Source organism: Ostrea edulis, chromosome 8 (assembly GCF_947568905.1).
Source record: "Ostrea edulis chromosome 8, xbOstEdul1.1, whole genome shotgun sequence".
In the NCBI taxonomy this organism is placed as follows: Eukaryota; Metazoa; Mollusca; class Bivalvia; order Ostreida; family Ostreidae; genus Ostrea; species Ostrea edulis.
In genome coordinates, this window is record NC_079171.1 from 29,026,043 (window position 1) to 29,049,332 (window position 23,290).

Below are 23,290 nucleotides of genomic sequence, written 5' to 3' on the forward strand. Positions count from 1 at the left end.
AAGAGTATGTGCGAAGCGGAGTGGACCAAAACTCCTTGGCCTGCGAAAATGTTCAGAAGACATCCCCAACTTTCTCAAACGAAGTCCACTAACACATAACGGTAACTGTAAAATTAACATGAATTTATAACAAGCAGGAGTTTCTGTTTCTCTTTACAGAATTGACAGAGACGCTGAGGGAATTCTTAAGATATTATAAAACAAGAAACGCTCAGGTATTTCTTTATATAATCAAATGGTTTGCCTTTTATTTAATAAAGATATACATGTATATCGTTGGTGTGCATGTATGTGCGCAGTGACTCAGATGCTCGTATTCATCTATCGCGGGCAGTGTACGCTTTGTAAAAGCAAACATCAGGGGTATAGGTAAAATGGATTGGAAGCGTTCCTACATGTAAATGCTGATATAATTGAGCCGTTCCTACGAAAAATGACCCTTCTCCAACAACATTTTTCAACAACAAAAAAACCCGTCATAATGGGGAAAAAAAGCGCGTGACGTCATTTTTCGCATATTTGTAAAGAAAAAGGTCACGATTACCAATTACGAGTTGTCATTTCTGATTGACTGTAATATTTTAACGACAATCAACATTGCTCTACTATTTCGAGGGATTGTTCTCTATAGTTCACAATTTACCAATAAAATATTTATTTAAGGGCCCCTTTTTGCTAGGAACGGTTCTTGTAACACGGTGCTGAATTACAACACAATTCCCTATCTTGAACGCCCATGTAAGACTGTTACATTCCTTATACTATAGGATTAAACATTCTTTTTGAAGAATGTATCGATGTGTAAACTCCGGACATTTTACTCACAAACTGAATAAAAGTGCGAAGCACTTTTATGTTAAGTTTGTGAGTAAAATGTTCGGAGTTTACACATCGATAAATTCTTCAAAGAGAATGTTTGATTCTTATAATTCCAATTCGTTCACTTTATTAACAATTGCAAAAATTTGAATAGTTTCCCCGCACTATGTTATTTGTTTTCAGGCGTGTATGAATACATCGCGTTTTCGGATTTATTGATGTGTAAACTCTTGTTCAGCTTTATTTTTGTCCAATCAAAACGATTGTAATAAATGATATTGGAATTATACTAAGATGCACTATCGAACACTTTGGACTTTTTGTTTAAAATGAGCAAAAAAATTGGACCTCTCTTAACGTACTTTGCAAGACCTGTTTTATTTCCTTCAAAAACTAAGCAACATTACAATCACATTGATATGTTTGACTGCAAAAAGAAATTAAGTTTAAAGAGCATGATGATTTTTTTCTTCAAATCACGATCAAACAATAAACATCCAAGGAATTCTATTATTTTATAAAAGAGATTTTTTTTCCAAAAGGCATTTCTTGGATAAAGGTTGTCTAACTATGTATACTTTATTCCAGGACACCGAGAACAGAGCCGTAGGCGGTAGGTAACCTATTTGTTATTTTGTCTGGTGTTGCGGATGTCAGCATAGTTGTATCTAGTGTCACGACGGCGAGCACACATTTTTAGTTTTATTTGGTGTTGCGGATGACAGCACATATTTTTAGTTTTATCTAGTGTTGCGGATGACAGCACACATTTTTAGTTTTATCTAGTGTTGGGGATGACAGCACACATTATTAGTTTTATCTAGTGTTGCGGATGACAGCACACATTTTTAGTTTTATCTAGTGTTGCGGATGACAGCACATATTTTTAGTTTTATCTAGTGTTGTGGATGAAAGCACACATTTTTAGTTTTATTTAGTGTCACGGTTGCGAACACACATTTTTACTTTTGTCTGGTGTTGCGGATGTCAGCACACATTTTAATAGTCTTCTCTGGTGTCGTGCCTACAAGCATACATTGTTTAGTGGCGTCACGGCTGCGAGCACACATTTTTAGTGGTGTCGCGGCAATCTAATTAAAATCAAGACTTATTAGATCCGCGCCGTATAATATGCGTAAGAGGATCTGACATAATCCGACTAGGGGTGATGTTCATGTGAACTTTATGTTAGCCAGTCAGCGCATCGCCTATAAGTGATAGAGTGCGCGGAGCATTAGGAATGGTTAACTTTAGTGAGTGGTACATTATTTATACAGTGGTTGACTAGAATTGATAGAGTGCGCGGAGCATTAGGAATGGTTAACTTTCGTGAAAGGTAAAGTATTTATCCAGTGGTTCAGATGTGAAGGCATTATATCCGGGTTCACACATGTATGTAAATTATTGGTTTATCTAATTCAAACTTTTTTATTTATCGTCGATTTTAAAAACCAATCGACTGCTTCTGGGATATTCGTATACTTGTGAAATAAAGAAATGGATTTGTTGATAATGACCTTTCATTTAAGCCGTTCCTAGCAAAAAAGACCCTTATCTTATCCAACAATGTTTTTCAAAAAACGTCATAATGAAAAAAATCTGACCTCTTTTTTTGCATACTTGTAAAGAAAATGGCCATGATAACCAATCACTAGTTGGCTGTCATCTTTGATTGACTGTAATATTCTAACGACAATCAACATTGCTCTAATATTTTGAGGAATGTTCTCTATAGTTCACAATTTAGCACTAATATACTTAAGGGCCCTTTTTGCTAGGAACGGCTCATTTCGTCAATCATCGTATATCGGGTAATTTTGGCGCAATAGATACTGTATCTTGGTCTATTTTTAAAATAGTGGCTCAGTTTTTAAAATAGAAGAGCTAATTTTCTATCCATATAAATGATACACATTTTAAACGAAATCGTGCCAAATACAGCGCTAAATAATAAAACTACTGGGGGGGGGGGGGGGGGGCTCGTCCAATATTCCCCACGTCAAAATCGGTATGATGGAAGACTAAGTGAGACATTAGTTTAAAAATATTTTAAGCTTTAAGATTACTCTAGTTACATTGAGCAAAACCAATTTGTTCATGATGCTGACCATTACTGCAATTATTAAACCCTATTGATGTACAGACAAAATAATAAAAACATTTTCTAAAGATTTCATATTAGCTGTAGATAAAGATTTTATGTTTTTAAAAATTTTATGGAGAGGACTTGTACAAGCATTGTGCCTGCTGCATAATCTCATTTACAATGTATGTATGTATTTTCTATATATACATGAATGAAATACTGTTGAAATGAAAAATAAAAATAAAATGAGATAAAGAATTCATATTAATTGTAGATAAGGTTTTGAACTTTCTAATATGGTATCGGTATTAAATCATTTTTGTTTTGGACTTAAATTTTATTTTTACTTTTGCAACAAAAGTGTTCAAATGTGCATATACATCAGTATCCATTTTAACAGCCATATACAGGCAAATTTATTTATCTATTTACAGGAAAGAAGAAGGAATCAATTGATGTGCAGGTAGAAAGCTTTTCATTAATTTACACACTGTTTTATCAAATCATACAACGACAGTTTTAAGCTAGGTAACGTATATATCTTGTAATTCGCAGTTAGCAATGAAGCTTTTTATCGTCCGTCGTCACTTTTGGTTTGATACGTCACCCATAATCTTTGCGTACTTCTTAGTATAAATTTTTACCAGAAACATTGGTGCAATCACCAAATTTATGGGCCGGAAAATTTTTGGAAAGTGCAAGAACTAAATATTTTCAGAACATGTGTTCCAAAGAATGCCTTTGTTTAAAAGCACGAGAAAATTACAACGTAAAGGCTGCTTTAAAGAAAGTCACGTGTTCAGTTCAACGTTTCATACCATCAGTGATCTTAGTATTTGGTTACAACAGTACCGTACCATAAGTTTAAGAGAAATACAAATATGAAATACCTCTTAGTAATTCGTTGTTTTACGCTCTTTCGGCATTAAAGTCAGACAGCTGCGTTTGATTTTCATACCTCATGCTGGGATTCCCCTGACCCTCGTGGGGTTATTAATAGAATGTCTAATTTATGCATACCCGCTACTATTTACTTTTTTAAATAATCATATCACTGTTCTCTTATACATGCAGATGTTTTCAAGCATGTAATTAAGGGAAAGTTGATAAATGTGAAAACCAGTTAATTTGCTTTAAAGGGATTATGTACAAAAACAATACATGGACATCAGATCATAGTGGGGTTGTATGTGTTTAATGAAATCTAATGTGACTGCAAAATAATCCTAGTCACCGATTTTACTTACGTGTCCATTGTGTGATTTTTATTTTACGCTGGCAGTGCTGGGTCAGGATGTAACACATTCTGTTAATATTAGTCATTTAGTTATTCAGATCAAGATCAAGCTATCTTTATTATAACATCAATTCTTCATTATCAATTCTCAATATTTTGGACGACCTAAACACAATTAGATATGCAGAAATTACATGTGCAACCCACTCTAAATCTAAATAGTGAAGGAGGGGGGTGTGTGGTTAAAATCTCCTGTAAGTTTATGTCATCCGACATCGATTTTCACACACTGATTATTATTATTTTCAATATTCATCAAATCTAGTTTGAAAGGGAAGGGGTGTTAATGAAAACTATGCGAATTTAATTTTGTTTTGGTCAGACATTGAACTTTTTTATCACACTCCTTAGCAATAAACGTTGTAAATTCGTTTGTCATAATTTTAAATTCCTTTTTACATGGTGTTTTTATTTGGTAGTTAACTTATAAAACCCAATGCAGGTGACTAAAAAATACACAAGATACATATGATATCAACAACTTAATTCTCTCCACCCCCCTCCGGAATTTTCTAGATCCGCGCCTGGACAATGTTTATTACATGTACATTGAATCCGTATCTAATGCAATCTTTCCGTTGGAATTTGGGTTGGTTTTTGTTTTTTCACGTGCGATTCAATATTTTGAAAATAACTTTTTATTTAAATCAACTTTTAATACATTAAACATCTCGACCTGCATTGAGTTACGTAGTATTAGCCCCACAGGTGTTCGACATCGTTCTTTTCCCGCTATTATGACCATCTGCCCATTTTTAAAATTCGATCTTTAGGTTGGCTAGTGAGATTTTTTTTTACAAATAGTAGTAGTGAATTATAGTAGAAACATTATCAAATTAACCAAAGAATTGAAATGAAGGATCAACCCCTGTTCTTTTATCCCATTTTTTTTTGGATTTAGAGCTTTAATGCAAGGTGAAGATAACGAACAGTGATCAATCTCATAACTCCTACAAGCAATACAAAATAGATAGTTGGGCAAACACGGACCCCTGGACACACCAGAGGTGGGATCAGGTGCCTAGGAGGAGTAAGCATCCCCTGTTGACCGGTTACACCCGCCGTGAGCCCCATATCCTGATCAGGTAAACGGAGTTATCCGCAGTCAAATCAGTGTGCCAAGAACGGCTTAACAATCGGTATGAAACACGTCAGACAGCATTTGACCCCATGCGAGGTTGTATTGACGAACTAGATCGTTATAACGACCATATAATTTGCGAAATGCTGACTTCAATCGAGACTGTGAAAATCCCTGTACCATCAACTTGTTTGTCAGTAGCTTACCTCGATTTAAAAACTGACTATACCCAGAACAAGCTCTTGCATATCGAATCAGTTGAGATATATAAACACCATATGCAGGTGATAATGGAATATTGCTACATAAATGTGGGAAGTTGACGATGGAGAAGCTGAAATCATCATTTCAGTTTTAAATTTTGCCAAATAAAATTTTCCAGAGAATTGTGAAACCAACTTCTTCTCCGGCTGCCCCCTCCCCTCTTTCCAAGTGTATGTTGTTATTTTTATTTTTTTTTACAGAATACTTCTGAAATTCTCGGGATTCGTATTGTATTACAAGTTTGACAGAAATAAACATTATAATACGACAGTGACCCTCCCTTTTCATCAAACCCTACAGTTTGACGAGATTCTCTGCAACATTTTACGATATTCAATGTATTGCTTCAGTTTGACATATTATGACCGTTTCCAATTCCCCCTTGCAGGGTATTGGGTATACCAGGGTATTAAAAGTAAATGAAGAAACTTGAAATAATTCCTAGAAACATCTTTTTATACACAGTTTCGTATTTCTTTCATCAGAAACTAGACCCAGAATCTGACGATGAAGACGAAGTTGAAAGTCAGAGGGTTGAGGTACCAGGTAAAGAAATAAAGGTAAGCGTGACATTATGGAGAGAAGGGGGTAAGGACGGCGGGGTGGAGATAAGAATGTAAGGGTGTCCAGATGGAGAGAAAGCTAAGCGTAGCTAAATAGAGAGAAGGTTGGTAGGGCCAGGTGGAAAGTAAGTGTTACCAAATGGAAAAAAGAATATAAAGGTTGGCAGATGAGAAAAGAGTAAGGTTGGCCAGATGAGGAAAAAAAGGTTATGGTGAGCACATGGTGGGGGTAGGATAAGAGTGGTCAGGTGGAGGAAGAGATATTATGACGACTGGATGGAGAGAAAACTGTGAGGGTGGCTAGATAGTGCGAAAAGGATAAGGGTGGTTAGATTGAGGGGAAAGTGTAAGGGTGGTTAGATTGAGGGGAAAGTGTAAGGGTGGTTAGATTGAGGGGAAAAGAGTAAGGCAGGCTAGATTGAGGGAAAATTAGTAAGGGTGGTTAGATTGAGGGAAAAGGGTATGGGTGGTTATATTGAGGAAAGGGGTAAGAGTGGTTAGATTGTGGGAAAAGAATAAGAGTGTTTAGATTGAAGGAAAAGGGTAAGGGTGGTTATATTGAGGGAAAAGGGGTTAGATTGAGGGAAATGGGTAGGGATGGTTAGATTGAGAGAAAAGGATAAGGATGGTTATATTGATGGAAAAGAGTAAGGGTGGTTAGATTGAGGAAAAGGGTAAGAATGGTTATATTGAGGGGAAAGGGAAGTTATATTGAGGGAAAGGGGTAAGGGTGGTTAGATTGAGGGAAAAGGGTAAGGATGGTTATATTGAGGGAAAAGGGTAATGATGGTTATATTGAGGGAAAAGAGTAAGGGTGGTTAGATTGAGGGAAAATTAGTAAGGGTGGTTAGATTGAGGGAAAAAGGTAAGGGTGGTTAGATTGAGGGAAAAGGGTAAGGATGGTTATATTGAGGGAAAAGAGTAAGGGTGGTTAGATTAAGGGAAAATTAGTAGGGGTGGTTAGATTGAGGGAAAAAGGTAAGGGTGGTTAGATTGAGGGAAAAGGGTAAGGATGGTTATATTGAGGGAAAAGAGTAAGGGTGGTTAGATTAAGGGAAAATTAGTAGGGGTGGTTAGATTGAGGGAAAAAGGTAAGGGTGGTTAGATTGAGGGAAAAGGGTAAGGATGGTTATATTGAGGGAAAAGAGTAAGGGTGGTTAGATTAAGGGAAAATTAGTAGGGGTGGTTAGATTGAGGGAAAAAGGTAAGGGTGGTTAAATTGAAGGAAAAGTGAAAGTGTACTTAGATTGAGGGGAAAAGGGTAAGGGTGGTTAGGTTGAGGGAAAAGGGTAAACGAGAGCAGCAGGAAGGCAAGACTAAATCTGTTGGAATCCTGGAGGTGGCGTCATTCTTCACAGGTGGATTATACAATGTTAAACGCTGAATCTGTAAATGTTGTAGCATACATCATTGTATATCAGCAAAGAAAGCTTAATTGTGACTTTAGGCATTATTTCTAAATTGATTTTGTTGATAGCAAATGTCGTCAGATTTATGAATATGAAACTCATTAGTAAACATTACATGCATTGATTTGTAGCCAAAAAACATGCAGGATAAAAACAAGGAAGAACAAAAGGAGGACAATAACGATAGAGCACCCCCCGCAAAGAACACCAGGTCATACACGGTATGTCAAACTGTCCGTAACGGACCATATCATCTGTCCCACAATGAACACAGTGCTCTGTTAAATACTGTGTACAGGTAAATATTCACCCCCGTTTTATTTTCCTCCCTTTCGCTCTTTTTGTCAGTAGGCGAATTTAAAACTGAGCGAAATTGTTTTCTCTCTTATCTTTCTTTTAACACAACTGTGTCTGGGCGAATTTAAAACGGAGCGAAACCGTCAGTAAGTGTAGAAAGGCGAAAATAACACGGGGCGAAAATAACTCTGTATACAGTATGCCAGAAGGTCCCAGATAGAAGAATTCGATGACGTAAGCGAGCGTTTCTGGTAATACAGTGCTCGAAATTAACATATGCTTCATACTTAGATATTTTATTGAAAGTAGACATTAACGGCAAACTAACAACTCAACTGTATGACGAACGGGATGATTTCAGCTTCTCCATCGTCAACTTCCCACATTTATGTAGCAATATTCCATTATCACCTGCATATGGTGTTGATATATCTCAACTGATTCGATATGCAAGAGCTTGTTCTGGGTATAGTCAGTTTTTAAATCGAGGTAAGCTACTGACAAACAAGTTGATGGTACAGGGATTTCAACAGTCTCGATTGAAGTCAGCATTTCGCAAATTCTATGGTCGTTATAACGATCTAGTTCGTCAATACAATCTCGCATTGGGTCAAATGCTGTCTGACGTGTTTCATACCGATTGTTAAGCCGTTTTTGGCACACTGATTTTGACTGCGGATAACTCCGTTTACCTGATCAGGATATGGGGCTCACGGCGGGTGTGACCGGTCAACAGGGGATGCTTACTCCTCCTAGGCACCTGATCCCACCTCTGGTGTGTCCAGGGGTCCGTGTTTGCCCAACTATCTATTTTGTATTGCTTGTAGGAGTTATGAGATTGATCACTGTTCGTTATCTTCACCTTGCATATGCCCGTCAGTCGTGACTGGTTAAAAGTCTGGCTGACTGACTGACACTTGTTTTAGTCAGTCCGATGAGACTGACGAGTTAATTTTCTAAAGCATCATTTTGGAAAATATACTTGTGAAATTTACACATTTAGCATGCTTCGATCTGTAGACCTATCAGACAAATCTGATTTGTAAATATAAATCCCACATTTAAGTGTTACAATATTGTTTATGACATATAGAGCTAAATTTCCTTTTAATAACATTAATGAAATGTGTTTAATCATTTCTGGAAAACTATGTTGGACTGGTAAATTTTTCAGCGGACTGATTGAAATTATACCCCATTAGTCCGGCTGGACTGGTGACGTAAAACGTTAGCTTCAAGCCCTGTAATAGTTTGCTTGGCGTCAGTTGTTCTCGATGAAGCTGTTGTTAACGTTTCCCGTGGGGATCCGGTTTAGAATAGATCCTCAGTACCCCCAGCTTGTCGTAAGAGGCTACTAAATGGGGCGGTCCTTCGGATGAGACCGCAAAAACCGAGATCCAGTGTCACAGCAGGTGTGGCACGATAAAGATCTCTCCCTACTCAATGACCTAAAGTGCCGAGCATAGGCATAAATTTTGCAGCCCTTCATCGGCAGTGGTGACGTCTCCATATGAGTGAAATATTCTCGAGAGGGACGTTAAACAATATTTAATCAATCAACCACCGCGGTGGTCTAGAGGTTAGAGCGTTCGCCCCGCATGCGGAAGGCCGGGGTTCGAATCTCGGCCGCGACAGACCTAAGTCGTTAAAACAGGTAGTGACAGTTCCATCGCCAAACACTCGGCATCAGACATGAGGTGTGAATGTCACGGGTCCTCACAGTAGGTGTGGTACGCCAAAGAATCCTCACTGCTCAATGACCGTAAATGCCTACCGGTCTTGCTGAGGTCTCCATATGAGTGAAAAATCTCTCAAGAGAGAGAGAGACGTTAAACAAGATACAATCAATCAACCTGAAACAGAATAGAATGCTTCAATTTCAATATAAAGATGTCACAAAGAATAACGGATATTAAGACGTCGTATTGCTACCTAACAAATGTTAACAAAATAATTGAAGAGGTGACATGGCAGAGAGAATTGACTTTTTTGAATGTGTACCTCTTTGTTGGTGTTCAGTATACCTCCTATTTATGTTCATTTAAGAAACAGATTTTCAAAAATGCATGAACTGTGACGCATTACGCCAGAACACAGAAACAACGCGTTATCAACAGAACTTAAGAACACTTCCCTAAACAACGCGTTATCAATAGAACTTAAGAACACTTCCCTAAACAACGCGTTATCAATAGAACTTAAGAACACTTCCCGAAACAACGCGTTATCAATAGAACTTAAGAACACTTCCCGAAACAACGCGTTATCAATAGAACTTAAGAACACTTCCCGAAACAACGCGTTATCAATAGAACTTAAGAACACTTCCCGAAACAACACGTTATCAATAGAACTTAAGAACACTTCCCGAAATAACGCGTTATCAATAGAACGCCAGAACACTTCCCGAAACAACGCGTTATTAATAGAACTTAAGAACACCTTACAAAAATTAAATCCATTTACCATTCTGAAATCATTAGGCGATAGAAAACACAATTAGTAAATATATAATCAAATGTAAGGTTTATCCTTATAACATTTAAAATATCTTGTCCGTAAAACGTAATTGGACAATGTGGGACAATTGTATTTGATTATTAATTTAATTAATTAATCTTATGACGTCACAGGAGTGTGAAACTACGTTAATTAAGTATCTATTATTGAATTAAGCAGGATAACTTAGGCGAGTGTTGTAACCCAGGAGCCTTTTGTGTCATTTCAGAAAGGCGCTTTTAAGAGAGTCTTCGAGAAGACGGCTTCTTATTGGTCGGATGGAAAAATCCCCTACACCATTGACGCCTCCACTTACGCCGGAAGTGTGTATCGTGTTTATTACATAGTATTATATCGCTAGAATTTTAACCAAAGTAGATCAGTTTAGAATATTCTAGACAGTTAAATCTGTATTCTCGCTACACTTACTTTCATATAGGTTAGTGAGATGTCCAGAAAAGACTTTATCTGTCTGTCTGTGTGTGCCATGATTTACATGGCGTGACACGGTAATCGTTAGATCACTCTATACTTCAGCTATTATTAGTAATAAACACATCCGCGAGTAAACCCTTCAGTTAACTTATTCATAGTATTGTATAACATTAACCCATGTTACAGTTATTCATTAAAAAACAAACATGTCATACCATACGTCATAATTGGCTAGAACTAACTGGCTATACTTAACCACCTTAATTTCTTTCGTTAAGGTGAAAGTGAACTTTCATTACTGAAGGACTTGCTAGCAAATTCAATAAAGCAGATTGAAGAAAATTCGTGCGTAAAATGGATAGAGAGAACGAACGAGGAGAATTACGTCAAATTCATTAACGACAAAGGGTCAGTTGACAAAGAAAGGCTTACGTGAAAGTTAGCAAGATAAGAAGAGAAGAGACTGACTTCTTCTCTTATACTGAATTGTGAAATGACTCGTATTGCATATTTCTAAATAACCACTCCAACCTTAAACTTGTTTATTGAATATTTTCAAAACACTTTATACGAAGTACATGACGTTTAGGTTAATATCGCTATCTATATCACTGTAGGTGTTAATCGTATGTTTAATATTGATATCTATATCACTGTAGGTGTTACTCGTATGTTGGGAAGATTGGAGGTGCTCAACCAATTTCTATCCAGGCTTATGGATGTACCACGGTAAAGTAGACATACAGAAAAAAAATCAGAATTCGTTATTTGTAAGACACGTTGGTGATATAACATTTGTAGGGGTTTGTGTATTGTGAATGTATGGTTATTGTCCTTTGAAAGTTAGGATGTTAAGCCGTTCTTGGCACACTGATTTTGACTACGGATAATTCCATTTACCTGGTCAAGACATAGGGCTCACGGCGGGTGTGACCGGTCGACAGTGGATGCTTACTCCTCCTAGGCACCTGATCCCACCTCTGGTATATCCAGGGGCCCGAGTTAGTCCAACTCTATTTTGTATTGCTTGTAGGAGTTATGAGATTGATCTCTGGGCCCGGTTTTTCGAAAGCTGGTTAACTTTAACACAGTGTTAACTCGGTGTTAACTCCTGTGTTAAAGTTAACCATGCGATTAACTGTTTTTCAAAATGCGAGTTTGCGTTAACACTGTGTTAACGTTGTGTTAACTTTAATCCACCTCCAGTACCTGTGTTAAGTCTTAACACAGTGGTTAAAAATGGCCGCCGACTTCATTTTCTGTCCGCCTCAGACCAAAAATCATGAAAATTTCAAAGGCTTAGACATTCTGAGGTGTGTATTGACGCTGAACTATGACGGTGTGTTGTTTATGTTGTCATAAATTGATATATTCGTCAAATCTCATGAAATTTACCTAAGGGGAACAGCTAATGGAAAAAAAAACTAGTACAGTTGGATGATGGTGTTACACTTTTCTGTCAGTGGCAATATCTTGCACGCATCTATAGATAGATACTTTCGGCAGAAACTTTCATAAGGAGGGGGGGGGTGTCAATAAAACTCGTATTATATTCACTTATATGAAATCCTGCAACAGGACCCATGCTTAAGATGTAAGTTTACCTAATTTTTGGCTTCCAAATGTCAAAGTGCATGCAGGCCCTTGGGTCATGATGATAATCTCCATTGAAACACCAACTTTAAAAACACCGTCTGCACTGGCCTTGACCTTTTGAAAATCCCTTGTATCATTTACAACTGATTCAAATGAAGATTTGCATGCATGAAACGTACATACATGTATTTTCTTTTGTGAAGGCTATCTAATATGAACAGTATTCAATTCAGGCTAATACAGAATAGTTGTTAACACAAACTTAGGAAGAAGAGTTTTTCATTGTTGATATTCCAGATTAATCTCCCTTAGTAGAAATGGAGTGGTGGATCAAGTGTTATGTTTAAAATAAAAAGAATATTAAAATAAATAAATGCATAAAAAGAACAGAGATATAAAATGCTATAGATATGTTAGTGAACAGACTATCATAAGGTAAATTTATTTATCATGAATATTTTTAACTATTTTTGGGGAAAATAAGACTTTTAAAGAGTATTTAAAAAAAAAAAAGTAAGATATTCTTAGAAATTTAGAATTTTTTATAGGCTAGCATCGTCGTTAAACCCCTCCCATAGATTTTGTCCAATTATGAATCAAACAATATAGAAAACCATATGTTTTATTTCCTAGTTCAAAACATGTAGCACCTCACCCCCTTATTTCTGACAACATAAGTTTAATGTTATTTTTACATGCAAAGTCTGACACCCCCCCCCCCTTCCCCGCTTTTTCATATCATAGCACCAGTGATTGGTAGTTGAAATGTAAGCTTGAACTGAACCCGTATATTTTACTGATAAATGATGAAACCGACCCCCTCCCCCATCACGCAACTTAGGATTTTAGGTTCGGCCCGTACAGAACAACTCATTTTAGGGGTGTGTGTATAAATTATTTTGTTTTGGCTTGTCAAGTATTTTCAGACAATTGTGAAGTCAACTTGTTCGACTCCCTATAAACTCCCACTTTGATAAACTATGCAATGAGCCTGCTTTCTACAACATAAGCACCGTTTTTCTCAACTAGATTTCTAAAGGCCTAGTATATATCATTATATCTAATAGCTCTATGATTATTAAAAATGAATAGAATAATAAATGCATTTATACAAGTATAAGTGCATGGCTCACAGTCACTGTCATGTATTTCGAAACTAACCAATACATGAACATTTCATCAGCTATCTCCCAAAACAAGACTTTTATTTACTCCTGCATTTTTATTGTTTACATAGGAAGTACATGTGCATTATGGGTAATCAAATGATTAGCAAGTGGTTAACTCCGTTAACACAGTGTTAACTAACCAATGTGTTAAATTGCTTTCGAAAAACAGAATTTAACCATTGTGTTAGCTAATCACTTGGTTAGGAGTTAACACTGCGTTAAACTTAACCACTGTGTTAAAGTTAACCAGCTTTCGAAAAACTGGGCCCTGTTCGTTATCTTCACCTTTAATGAAAAGATTTTAGGTCACATACCCATTAATCTGCGTCCGTCAACGTCACCACTATCTTTTTGGTAACTACAAGTCTATGTAATTCTTTTAAAATTTAAATCATCTTTGGGACAAGGGGGACTTAAACTGTACATTTCAGGACTCCTACAACCTTGGGTCCTTAATTAAGTGGCGAAAACTACCACACATTGACAAATTTTCAGAAGTAATTTCTATAGCCGCACATCTTTAAGAACAAGAGGCCCATGGGCCTAGAATCGCTCTTCTGATACATTGTAGAACAGGCAAAAATTCTCACTAACCAAGATTCATCAATTAACAAAGTTTGATGATGTTAAGTCAAATAGTACCTGAAAATTTAAATGTAACTGTCCAAAAGTAGGTCACGGTGACCTACTTTTGGTCGACACACTGAAGACTCAAGATGCATCAACTGACAAGTTAAACAGTATTCAAATATAGCCGTCAAATTCCAAAAGAAGGCCACAGTGACCTACTTTTGGTCGACACACTCCAAAGACTCAAGATGCATCAACTGACAAAGTTTGATAAATGAAGTAAAATAGTATCTGAAATATTCAGATATAAACGTCAAATTCCAAAAGTAGGTCACAGTGACCTACGTTTTGGTCAACACACTCTGATGACTCATCAAATGACAAAGTTTGATGATTGTAAGTCAAATAGTATCTGAAATATTAAAATATAGCTGTCAAAATCCAAAAATAGGTCACTGTGACCTACTTTTTAGTCAACACACTCTGAAGACTCAACATGCATCAACTGACAAAGTTTGATAATTGTAAGTCAAATAGTATCTGAAAGATTAAAATATAGCCGTCAAATTCCAAAAGTAGGTCAAGGTGACCTACTTTTTGGTCAACAGACTATGAAGACTCAAGATGCATTAACTGACCAAGTTTGATGATCCTAGTTTTCATAGTGTCCAAAATATGCATCTAAAATTGAAAATGTGAAATTTAAGGTTGGTCCATAGTCCTGGATTTTTGGGATTTAGGTAGCATTTTTTTTGTTTGGAATCAATAGATTAACATTCAGAATAATGAGAAAAGGCAAATTAGTTAAGGATTTCCAGATTTATTTTCATTACAGACACTACTGAAGTAATGTACCCCTATGTAGATTTTTATGAAATTCATTGGAAACAGTTATCTGTTGTTATTTTAAAATAAAAACAGCAACACAAATTTTGAATTGCATTTATTTATCAAGAAACATGTCAATAACTAAAACACATGTCATTTTCAATATGTTCATCAAGTTTTAGTATAATAAGTGCAAAATTATTGAATTAGCCTTATTCTCCAAAATGTTAAAAAAACAAACAAATATGGACACAGTTTCCTTATAGCATGGTTTACATATCATTTTTTCTGTTTATATTAGTAGATGTACATCTGTTATAGTTATTTATGAAAAAAATCCATACCTTTCCCTAATAATTTCAAATCTATAGCTTCCAGAGTATGTATATCCCCATAAAAAACCCTAAGTCTGGCACCATACAACTGAGCTATTCAAAACCACTCATGGATTAAAATTTTATGTAATTTTATGAAAAGACACAGATAATAATTCCTTATCACCTTGGTAAAATGTTTGTGAAAAATATAGGAAATCTATTGCATAATGGACTTGATAAATAATTTAATGAAAACATAGTTATTGTCCTTGGATTCAATATTTTGAAACGCATCATTGACTATTCAAATATAACTAAGACTTTTGAAATATTTTATGGCTAACAAGATTTTTTACAATAACTATTGAAAAAGACTCAAACAAAATTTATGTTCCAGTCATTAGATTATTGACTTTGCACAATCTTATGACGTCATAGGAGTGTGGAACTACGTTAAATGTCTGCAAAATTCAAAATGTAGGTCACTGTGACCTACTTTTTAAAATAAATATGTTTCGAGGCTTCTAGACGCATCAGCTTACAAGGTTTGATGATTCTAAACCTCTCGGTATCTGAAAATAACAACCTAAAATGTATTCATAAATGATTAGCCATAAAATTCAGAAAGTTTGTCATTGTGACATACTATTCACATGACACAGTTTAAGGTCCCATGATCCATCAACTGACAACTTTTGATGATCATAAGCTCAAAAGTGTCTAAGATATGCATCAAAATCCATTTAATAATAATTATCTGCGAATTCAAAAAGTAGGTCACCATGACCTACTTTTGAGACAACATGATATTCGGTCCTAAGATGCATCAACTGACAAAATTTGATTATCCTAGTCCTTATACTAAGCAAAATATCAAAGTTTTAACAAAACAAAATTTAAGGTCAACTTGGAAGTGACCTTGAGACCACACCCTTTGCCCCAGGATGATGCCTTGAATTTTTTTTTTATCTACAACCTATCCTCATCCTTATGCATAAGTTTGGTGATAATTTGCCCAGTGGTTCTTGAGAAGATTTTTTAGCAACCACTACTTTTGTTTGCATTTTCCTAATTATCTTCCCTTGTTAAAGGGTCACAACCCTAGTTTTAATAGAAATGAATACCCTTGGGCCAAGGATACCCTGTGACAAATTTGACAAAAAATTGGCCAAGCGGTTCTTGAGATATAGCCCTTTTCCCAAAAAGCACGCCAGACATATGGCCATATGATTAGCTCTTTGAGCCTTCGGCTCAGTAGAGCTAAAAACTAAATGCCTTGTCATGCAGAATTGGAAGACATGATACAGATAGAGGTTCTGACTGTGGTTGGGGTACACTAGGCATATGATGTTTATGTATATCGTTTAAATAACATCATCTTTAAAGGTCAAGTACGATGATTTTCCTAAAACTTGAGTTTTATACAGAAAAATGTATGTCGTACACTTATGGATTAATTTTCATGGCAATTTTAATAAAAATCACTTGGCGTAGATTACACTGCGCTATCAAACTTTTACCTGAGCAATCGATAAATTTGTTGTGACGTGAGTTATCGCTCGTAGCTTATGACGTCATCTGAGACAACTTTCGATTGCATTGATAGGCTTTTGTAGTGTTTACATAGAAAAGTCCTGCATTTAAGGTACAATGCGCTGCTTTGAACTGCAATGTGAAATCGGGACAGGGATTAAAGACCCTAAATGTCGAAGAATTTGGACACTGAAACTGAAAAGAGGCACTGAGATTTGTGACAAGCCACGAGGATCAGTGAGCGACACTTTAATTAACAAGGATTACGTTTCCATCAACCCTGACGCGTCATCCTGTTTGATTCCAAACAAAGTGCAAAGTGATGATTAACTGGGCATTCTACAAAACAAGTGGAGGGATGCATTTTAATTATAAAAAGTTCAACCCCAAAAAGAGGATGCAATCCATCCCTCTCTACATCCACCACTGAATGCTTTAATGCGACATTGTATGCACTGGGTTTGCAATTGCACATAAAAGTTAATGTCACCCATTACATACTTCGATTATACTAAATGAAATATCTTTCGAATCATACTGTATTTAGAACGGACTCATCACTTCATTTCTTCACTATAATATTTTGAAAAAATAAAATATAGTGAAAATGGAAATGAATTCAGTTTTAAAAACCCATTTTGATAAAACCTTATTTATTGCAAGGTCAGTCCAATTTCCAAAGCTTTTTTTCCAAGATCATTATGCAAACTCCTTTTCCTAATTGCTTTAAAGTGCTTACTCCTCCTAGGCACTTGATCCCACATCTGGTGTGTCCAGGGGTCCGTGTTTGCCCAACTATCTATTTTGTATTGCTTGTAGGAGTTATGAGATTGATCACTGTTCGTTATCTTCACCTTGCATTAATTAATATGAAACATTAAGGCAAAATTTCACACCTTAAAATGCTACAATTCGTTAACTTTGTGCCGTAATATTTCAATCTCGCATTTGACGTGTGTTGTGAAGAAATTACATGTACTAATAGGCCTAATTTACATTTTATGATATTGTATCTACATGTACATGTAGATGTTTTAACAAAGGGGAGGGGGTTTACAAATAACATTATGCACAAAAATTTGTTTTTTGTTTTTGTTGTAAAGGCATTTTTCAATTAAATATATATCTAGCTAAACACATTTGAATCTGAATCTGATCAATCTCATACTAGTAAATCCCATAAAAAATACAAACTTGAGAGTCAATCTAGTTAAAATCAGATCCTAAAATACGCTCACAATCGCTACAATAGAGTATACGGCGAGTATCTATGAAGTCTGATTTTGAGTAGCCTAGATTGTGTAAAATACAAAGGTTATCTTTTGATAGAACATTTTTTTTACATTATCATTCCCAATTTCCTATGGACTGTCCCGGTAAATAATTTTAACTGAGATTCCGATGAGATATTTGTCGAACATAGACATATTGCTATCTGATGGTTTCAAAAGGGGTGCAGGTACAAACATAACAAGAGACCCATGGGCCACATCGCTCACCTGAGTCACCTTGGTCCATATCAGAAGACTTTCTATATATATTTGCATGTAAAACCATAGTCCTTATTATGGCCCCAACCTACCCCTGGAGGCCATAGTTTTTGCAAACTTGAATCTACACAATGTCAGAAAGCTTTCATGTAAATGTGAACTTCTTTGGCCCAATGGTTCACGAGAAGAAGATATTTGAAGATTTTTCCTATATATTTGTATGCAAAACTTTGATCCCCCCTTGTGGCCCCATCCTACCCCCAGGGGCCATGATTTGAACAAACTTGAATCTGCACTATATCAGAAAACTTTCATGTAAATATCAGCTTTTCTGGCTCAGTGGTTCTTGAGAAGATTTAAACAAAAAATTCCTATATATTTGTATGTAAAACTTTGATCCCCTATTGTGGCCTCATCCTACCACAGGGGGGCATGATTTGAACAAACTTAACTCTGCTTTATGTTAGGAAGCTCTTCATGTGAATATCAGCTTTTCTGGCTCAGTGGTTCTTGAGAAGAAGATTCTTAAAGAATGCCCCTATATATTTGTATGTAAAACTTTGATCCCCCTTGTAGCCCCATCCAACCCCCAGGGGCCATGATTTGAACAAACTTGAATCTGCACTATGTCAGAAAGCTTTCATGTAAATATCAGCTTTTCTGGCTTAGTGGTTCTTGAGAAGAAGATTTTTAAAGATTTTTCCAATATATTTGTATGTAAAACTTTGATCCCCTATTGTGGCCCCATCCGATCCCCGGGGGCCAGAATTTTAACAATTTAGAATCTGTACTATATCAGGAAGCTTTCATATAAATCTCAGCTTTTCTGGCTCAGTGGTTCTTGAGAGGAAGATTTTTAAAGATTTTTCCTATATATTTGTATGCAAAACTTTGATCCCCTATTGTGGCCCCATCCGACCCCCGGGGGCCATGATTTTAACAATTTAGAATCTGCACTACCTAGTAAAGCTTATCTATAAATTTCATCTTTTCTAGACCAGTGGTTCTTGAGAAGAAGATTTTTTAATGACCCTACCCTATTTTTACCTTTTCTTAATTATCTCCCCTTGGAAGGTGGCCTGGCTCTTTATTTTAACAATTTAGAATTCCCTTTACCTAAGGATGCTTTGTGCCAACTTTGGTTGAAATTGGCCCAGTGGTTTTTGAGAAGAAGTTAAAAATGTTAAAAGCTTACAGACGGACGGACGCCGGAATACGGGTGATCAGAAAAGCTCACTTGAGCTTTTAGCTCAGGTGAGCTAAAAAGGTTGAATCCCTAAACTCAAGTGTATCTACGGTATTTCACCGTCACTATCCACGGTATTGCTAAAACTGGCAATTTCTCACAGAAATTAAAACGATGATATACAGGCGTAAACAACTACAATTGTCTCAGATGACGTAATAAGAAAGGGCGACAATTCCTTCATTCGTTTCTATAAACAACGATTTTTGAATAGGTATTTTACGCATTTACCTGGATTTAAAAAAAAATTAAACACATCAATAAACTTTTCAAAATGGGTTTTAATGAATTATAAACTTTATTTTCAAATCTATTTTTATTACACTTGACCTTTAATGCTATTGATACTGAATTGAACTAAATGGATATTTAGAAGGGGCAGGTAAATTTCATTATCCCAAGAATATAGGTTTCTTGGGACCAGGGTGGGGCCAAAATGGTCACGGTGATTAAATGCCTTAAAACATTTGAAATGTGTTTCTCCAATTGTATCGGCAGTTGGCTTTCAGAGTAACATGTCTATTCAGTGATATTCATTTCAAATATTAATAGGTATTTCATAAAAATTCGAACAGTGACGTCATAATATCAGTTTTAAAATAGTAGTTATGTATGAAGTGGGCAAAGTTTTATACATCAATTACCAATACCTTCATAGATATGAACAATAAAGTTACTATTAAAGACATTTGCTACAATCTGTTCAAATATGACGAAAACTAAATCGATGTTGTTTTTTGTGAATAAGATGAGTACAATTTACCGTTTGGAATGTAAATTCCAATGATTAATTAAGTCCAAACCAGTGGCATATTTGCTAGATGGATAATATATTTAAACTTTTGTTAATAGAAAATTTAGACGTCCCTTTTTAAAAAGGAATTTTATATTTGTACTTATTACAGTCAAACTAATCCAAAACAATATATAACAACCCATGTATTCATTTTTGTCTAAAGTCAGTGTCCTTAACCTTATGTATATAGGTGCATACAGTTTTACACGAGATGTTGCACGCCATGGGTGGGCAACACGAGCAGTCCCGCAGCGATAGGGCCGGGAAGACATCTATAAACTGGGACAAAATTGATTCTTCAGCATTGAACAATTTTGCAGCTGAAAATACCATGAATGCGCAGCCTTACGATTACAAATCACTGTTGCAGTACGAACTTAGCGTGAGTATCTAAAAATCACTCATGCGGTATGAACTTAGCGTGAGTATCTAACAAATGCTTGAATATATTACAATGCACTTATGCAGTACGAATTTGACTTGAGTACATTAAATCTCATATGCATCACTCTTTTCTTGAATACGAATATTCTCATTAAAGTATATTAATTCAAGTAACCTGAAGTTAACATTATGTTCTTCGTTACACAATATTTGTTTCTACTGTGTCAATATAGTATATACATGTATATATTTTTAAATTTCCCATGTGATACAAGATACGAGGATTAAAGCACGAAATCTCTTTATTTCACTTTTAATATTCAATAACCCGATGGGAAAAATTACAAAGTTATTAATGGTGATATAAATCAATAAAATGTGTACCATAATCCAATCTCCAGTCATTCGGGAAGAGCGGTAACTCGATGGCCATCCCCGACTCAAGCTTTGAATATCTCATCACCAACACAAAAAAGAAACTAAGTCTATACGACATTGGTGAAATCAACAACGCCTACAAGTGCACTGGTAAATAAAATTCTTATGACTGTGATACGAGATAATCCTACCTTGCCACGTTTTAGAATCTCATCTGATAGCATTGCCTCATTGATTCTATCCGAGATAAGTATGAAAGGAGAAGTACAAGTTTTAAATACATATTATATACTGGGAAATGTTCTTCCCCCGTTTTATTTTCGCCATCGAATTTTAAGCCTAGGCGAAATACCCTTCTCTCTGAATTCTCCTTTTAAAACACCTGAGCAAAGGCGAATTTTGAAACAGATAGAAATCGTGTAACAAGTGTAAAAGGGCACCAGAGAAAAACAAACAAATGCGGGTGAAAATAAACCAATATACAGTAAACTGTTAATTAAGGAGTGAAGGTATAATACTCATGTAGTGCTCGTTTTATAACAGCCGATTGTACCAACAAATGTCAAAATGGAGGAGTGGTCATTAAAGGATATGGAAACTGTGGATGTAAATGTCCGTCAGGGTTAAAGGGCGACGACTGTTCCCAGCTGGATACCAGTGACGGTATGTTCAATTATCCATTGCGAGGGGGCCCCTTTTTACAAAACAACTTACGACAAATTCGCAAGTCTTAAATTGTATTACACTGTTATTACTTTGATATTATTTCTTCACTACTTTACATTGGAGTGTATTATCTTACAATAAGTGAGAGAATTCCAATATGTAAAGTTGGTCGTAAGGCGCAAGTTCTTTTGTAAAATGCACCCCAGTTCTATAATAATACGTGTATAGTATTTCTCTCCTCAGCTTGAATGTCTTTTATTTGTGTTATCAGTAGTTTTATCTCATATTTGTGTTATCAGTAATTTATCTTGTATTTGTATTATCAGTAGTTTATCTGGTATTTGTATTATCAGTGGTTTATCTGGTATTTGTGTTATCAGTAGTTTATCTCTTATTTGTATTATCAGTAGTTTATCTGGTATTTGTATTATCAGTAGTTTATCTGGTATTTGTATTATCAGTAGTTTGTCTGGTATTTGTATTATCAGTAGTTTATCTGGAATTTGTATTATCAGTAGTTTATCTGGTATTTGTGTTATCAGTAGTTTGTCTGTTATTTGTATTATCAGTAGTTTGTCTGGTATTTGTATTATCAGTAGTTTGTCAGGTATTTGTATTATCAGTAGTTTATCTGGAATTTGTATTATCAGTAGTTTATCTGGAATTTGTATTATCAGTAGTTTGTCTGGAATTTGTATTATCAGTAGTTTGTATGGTATTTGTATTATCAATAGTTTGCCTGGTATTTGTATTATCAGTAGTTTGTCTGGTATTTGTATTATCAATAATTTATCTCATATGTGTATTATCAGTAGTTTGTCTGGTATTTGTATTATCAGTAGTTTATCTTGTATTTGTATTATCAGTAGTTTATCTGGTATTTGTGTTATCAGTAGTTTATCTTGTATTTGTATTATCAGTAGTTTATCTGGTATTTGTATTATCAGTAGTTTGTCTGGTATTTGTGTTATCAGTACATTATCTGGAATTTGTGTTATCAGTAGTTTATCTTGTATTTGTATTATCAGTAGTTTATCTGGTATTTGTGTGATCAGTACTATGTCTGGTATTTGTGTTATCAGTAGTTTGTCTGGTATTCGTATTATCAGTAGTTTATCTGGTATTTGTATCATCAGTAGTTTATCTGGTATCTGTATTATCAGTGGTTTGTCTGGTATTTGTATTATCAGTAGTTTGTCTGGTATTTGTATTATCAGTAGTTTGTCTGGTATTTGTATAATCAATAGTTTATCTGGTATTTGTATTATCAGTAGTTTGTCTGGTATTTGTATTATCAGTAGTTTATCTGGTATTTGTATTATCAGTAGTTTGTCTGGTATTTGTATAATCAATAGTTTATCTGGTATTTGTATTATCAGTAGTTTGTCTGGTATTTCTATTATCAGTAGTTTATCTGGTATTTGTATTATCAGTAGTTTATCTGGTAGTTGTGTTATCAGTAGTTTGTCTGGTATTTGTATTATCAGTAATTTATCTGGTATTTGTATTATCAGTAGTTTGTCTGGTATTTGTATTATCAGTAGTTTATCTGGTATTTATGTTATCA

General features: G+C 35.4%; 1 protein-coding gene across 1 annotated transcript in view; it reads left to right on the top strand.

The window, feature by feature from the left end:
* The first annotated feature begins 5,570 nt into the window (after positions 1 to 5,570).
* Positions 5,571 to 23,290, top strand: part of LOC125663050 (zinc metalloproteinase nas-17-like) — a 30,601-nt gene continuing 12,881 nt past the window's right edge. Inside the window, exons 1-8 of the mRNA XM_048895368.2 lie at positions 5,571 to 6,107; positions 7,651 to 7,740; positions 10,545 to 10,642; positions 11,036 to 11,158; positions 11,410 to 11,479; positions 20,486 to 20,677; positions 21,081 to 21,207; positions 21,601 to 21,720. Of these exons, the coding sequence (XP_048751325.1) occupies positions 5,967 to 6,107; positions 7,651 to 7,740; positions 10,545 to 10,642; positions 11,036 to 11,158; positions 11,410 to 11,479; positions 20,486 to 20,677; positions 21,081 to 21,207; positions 21,601 to 21,720 (961 nt within the window). The 5' untranslated portion in view covers positions 5,571 to 5,966. The remainder of the gene's footprint in view (positions 6,108 to 7,650; positions 7,741 to 10,544; positions 10,643 to 11,035; positions 11,159 to 11,409; positions 11,480 to 20,485; positions 20,678 to 21,080; positions 21,208 to 21,600; positions 21,721 to 23,290) is intronic.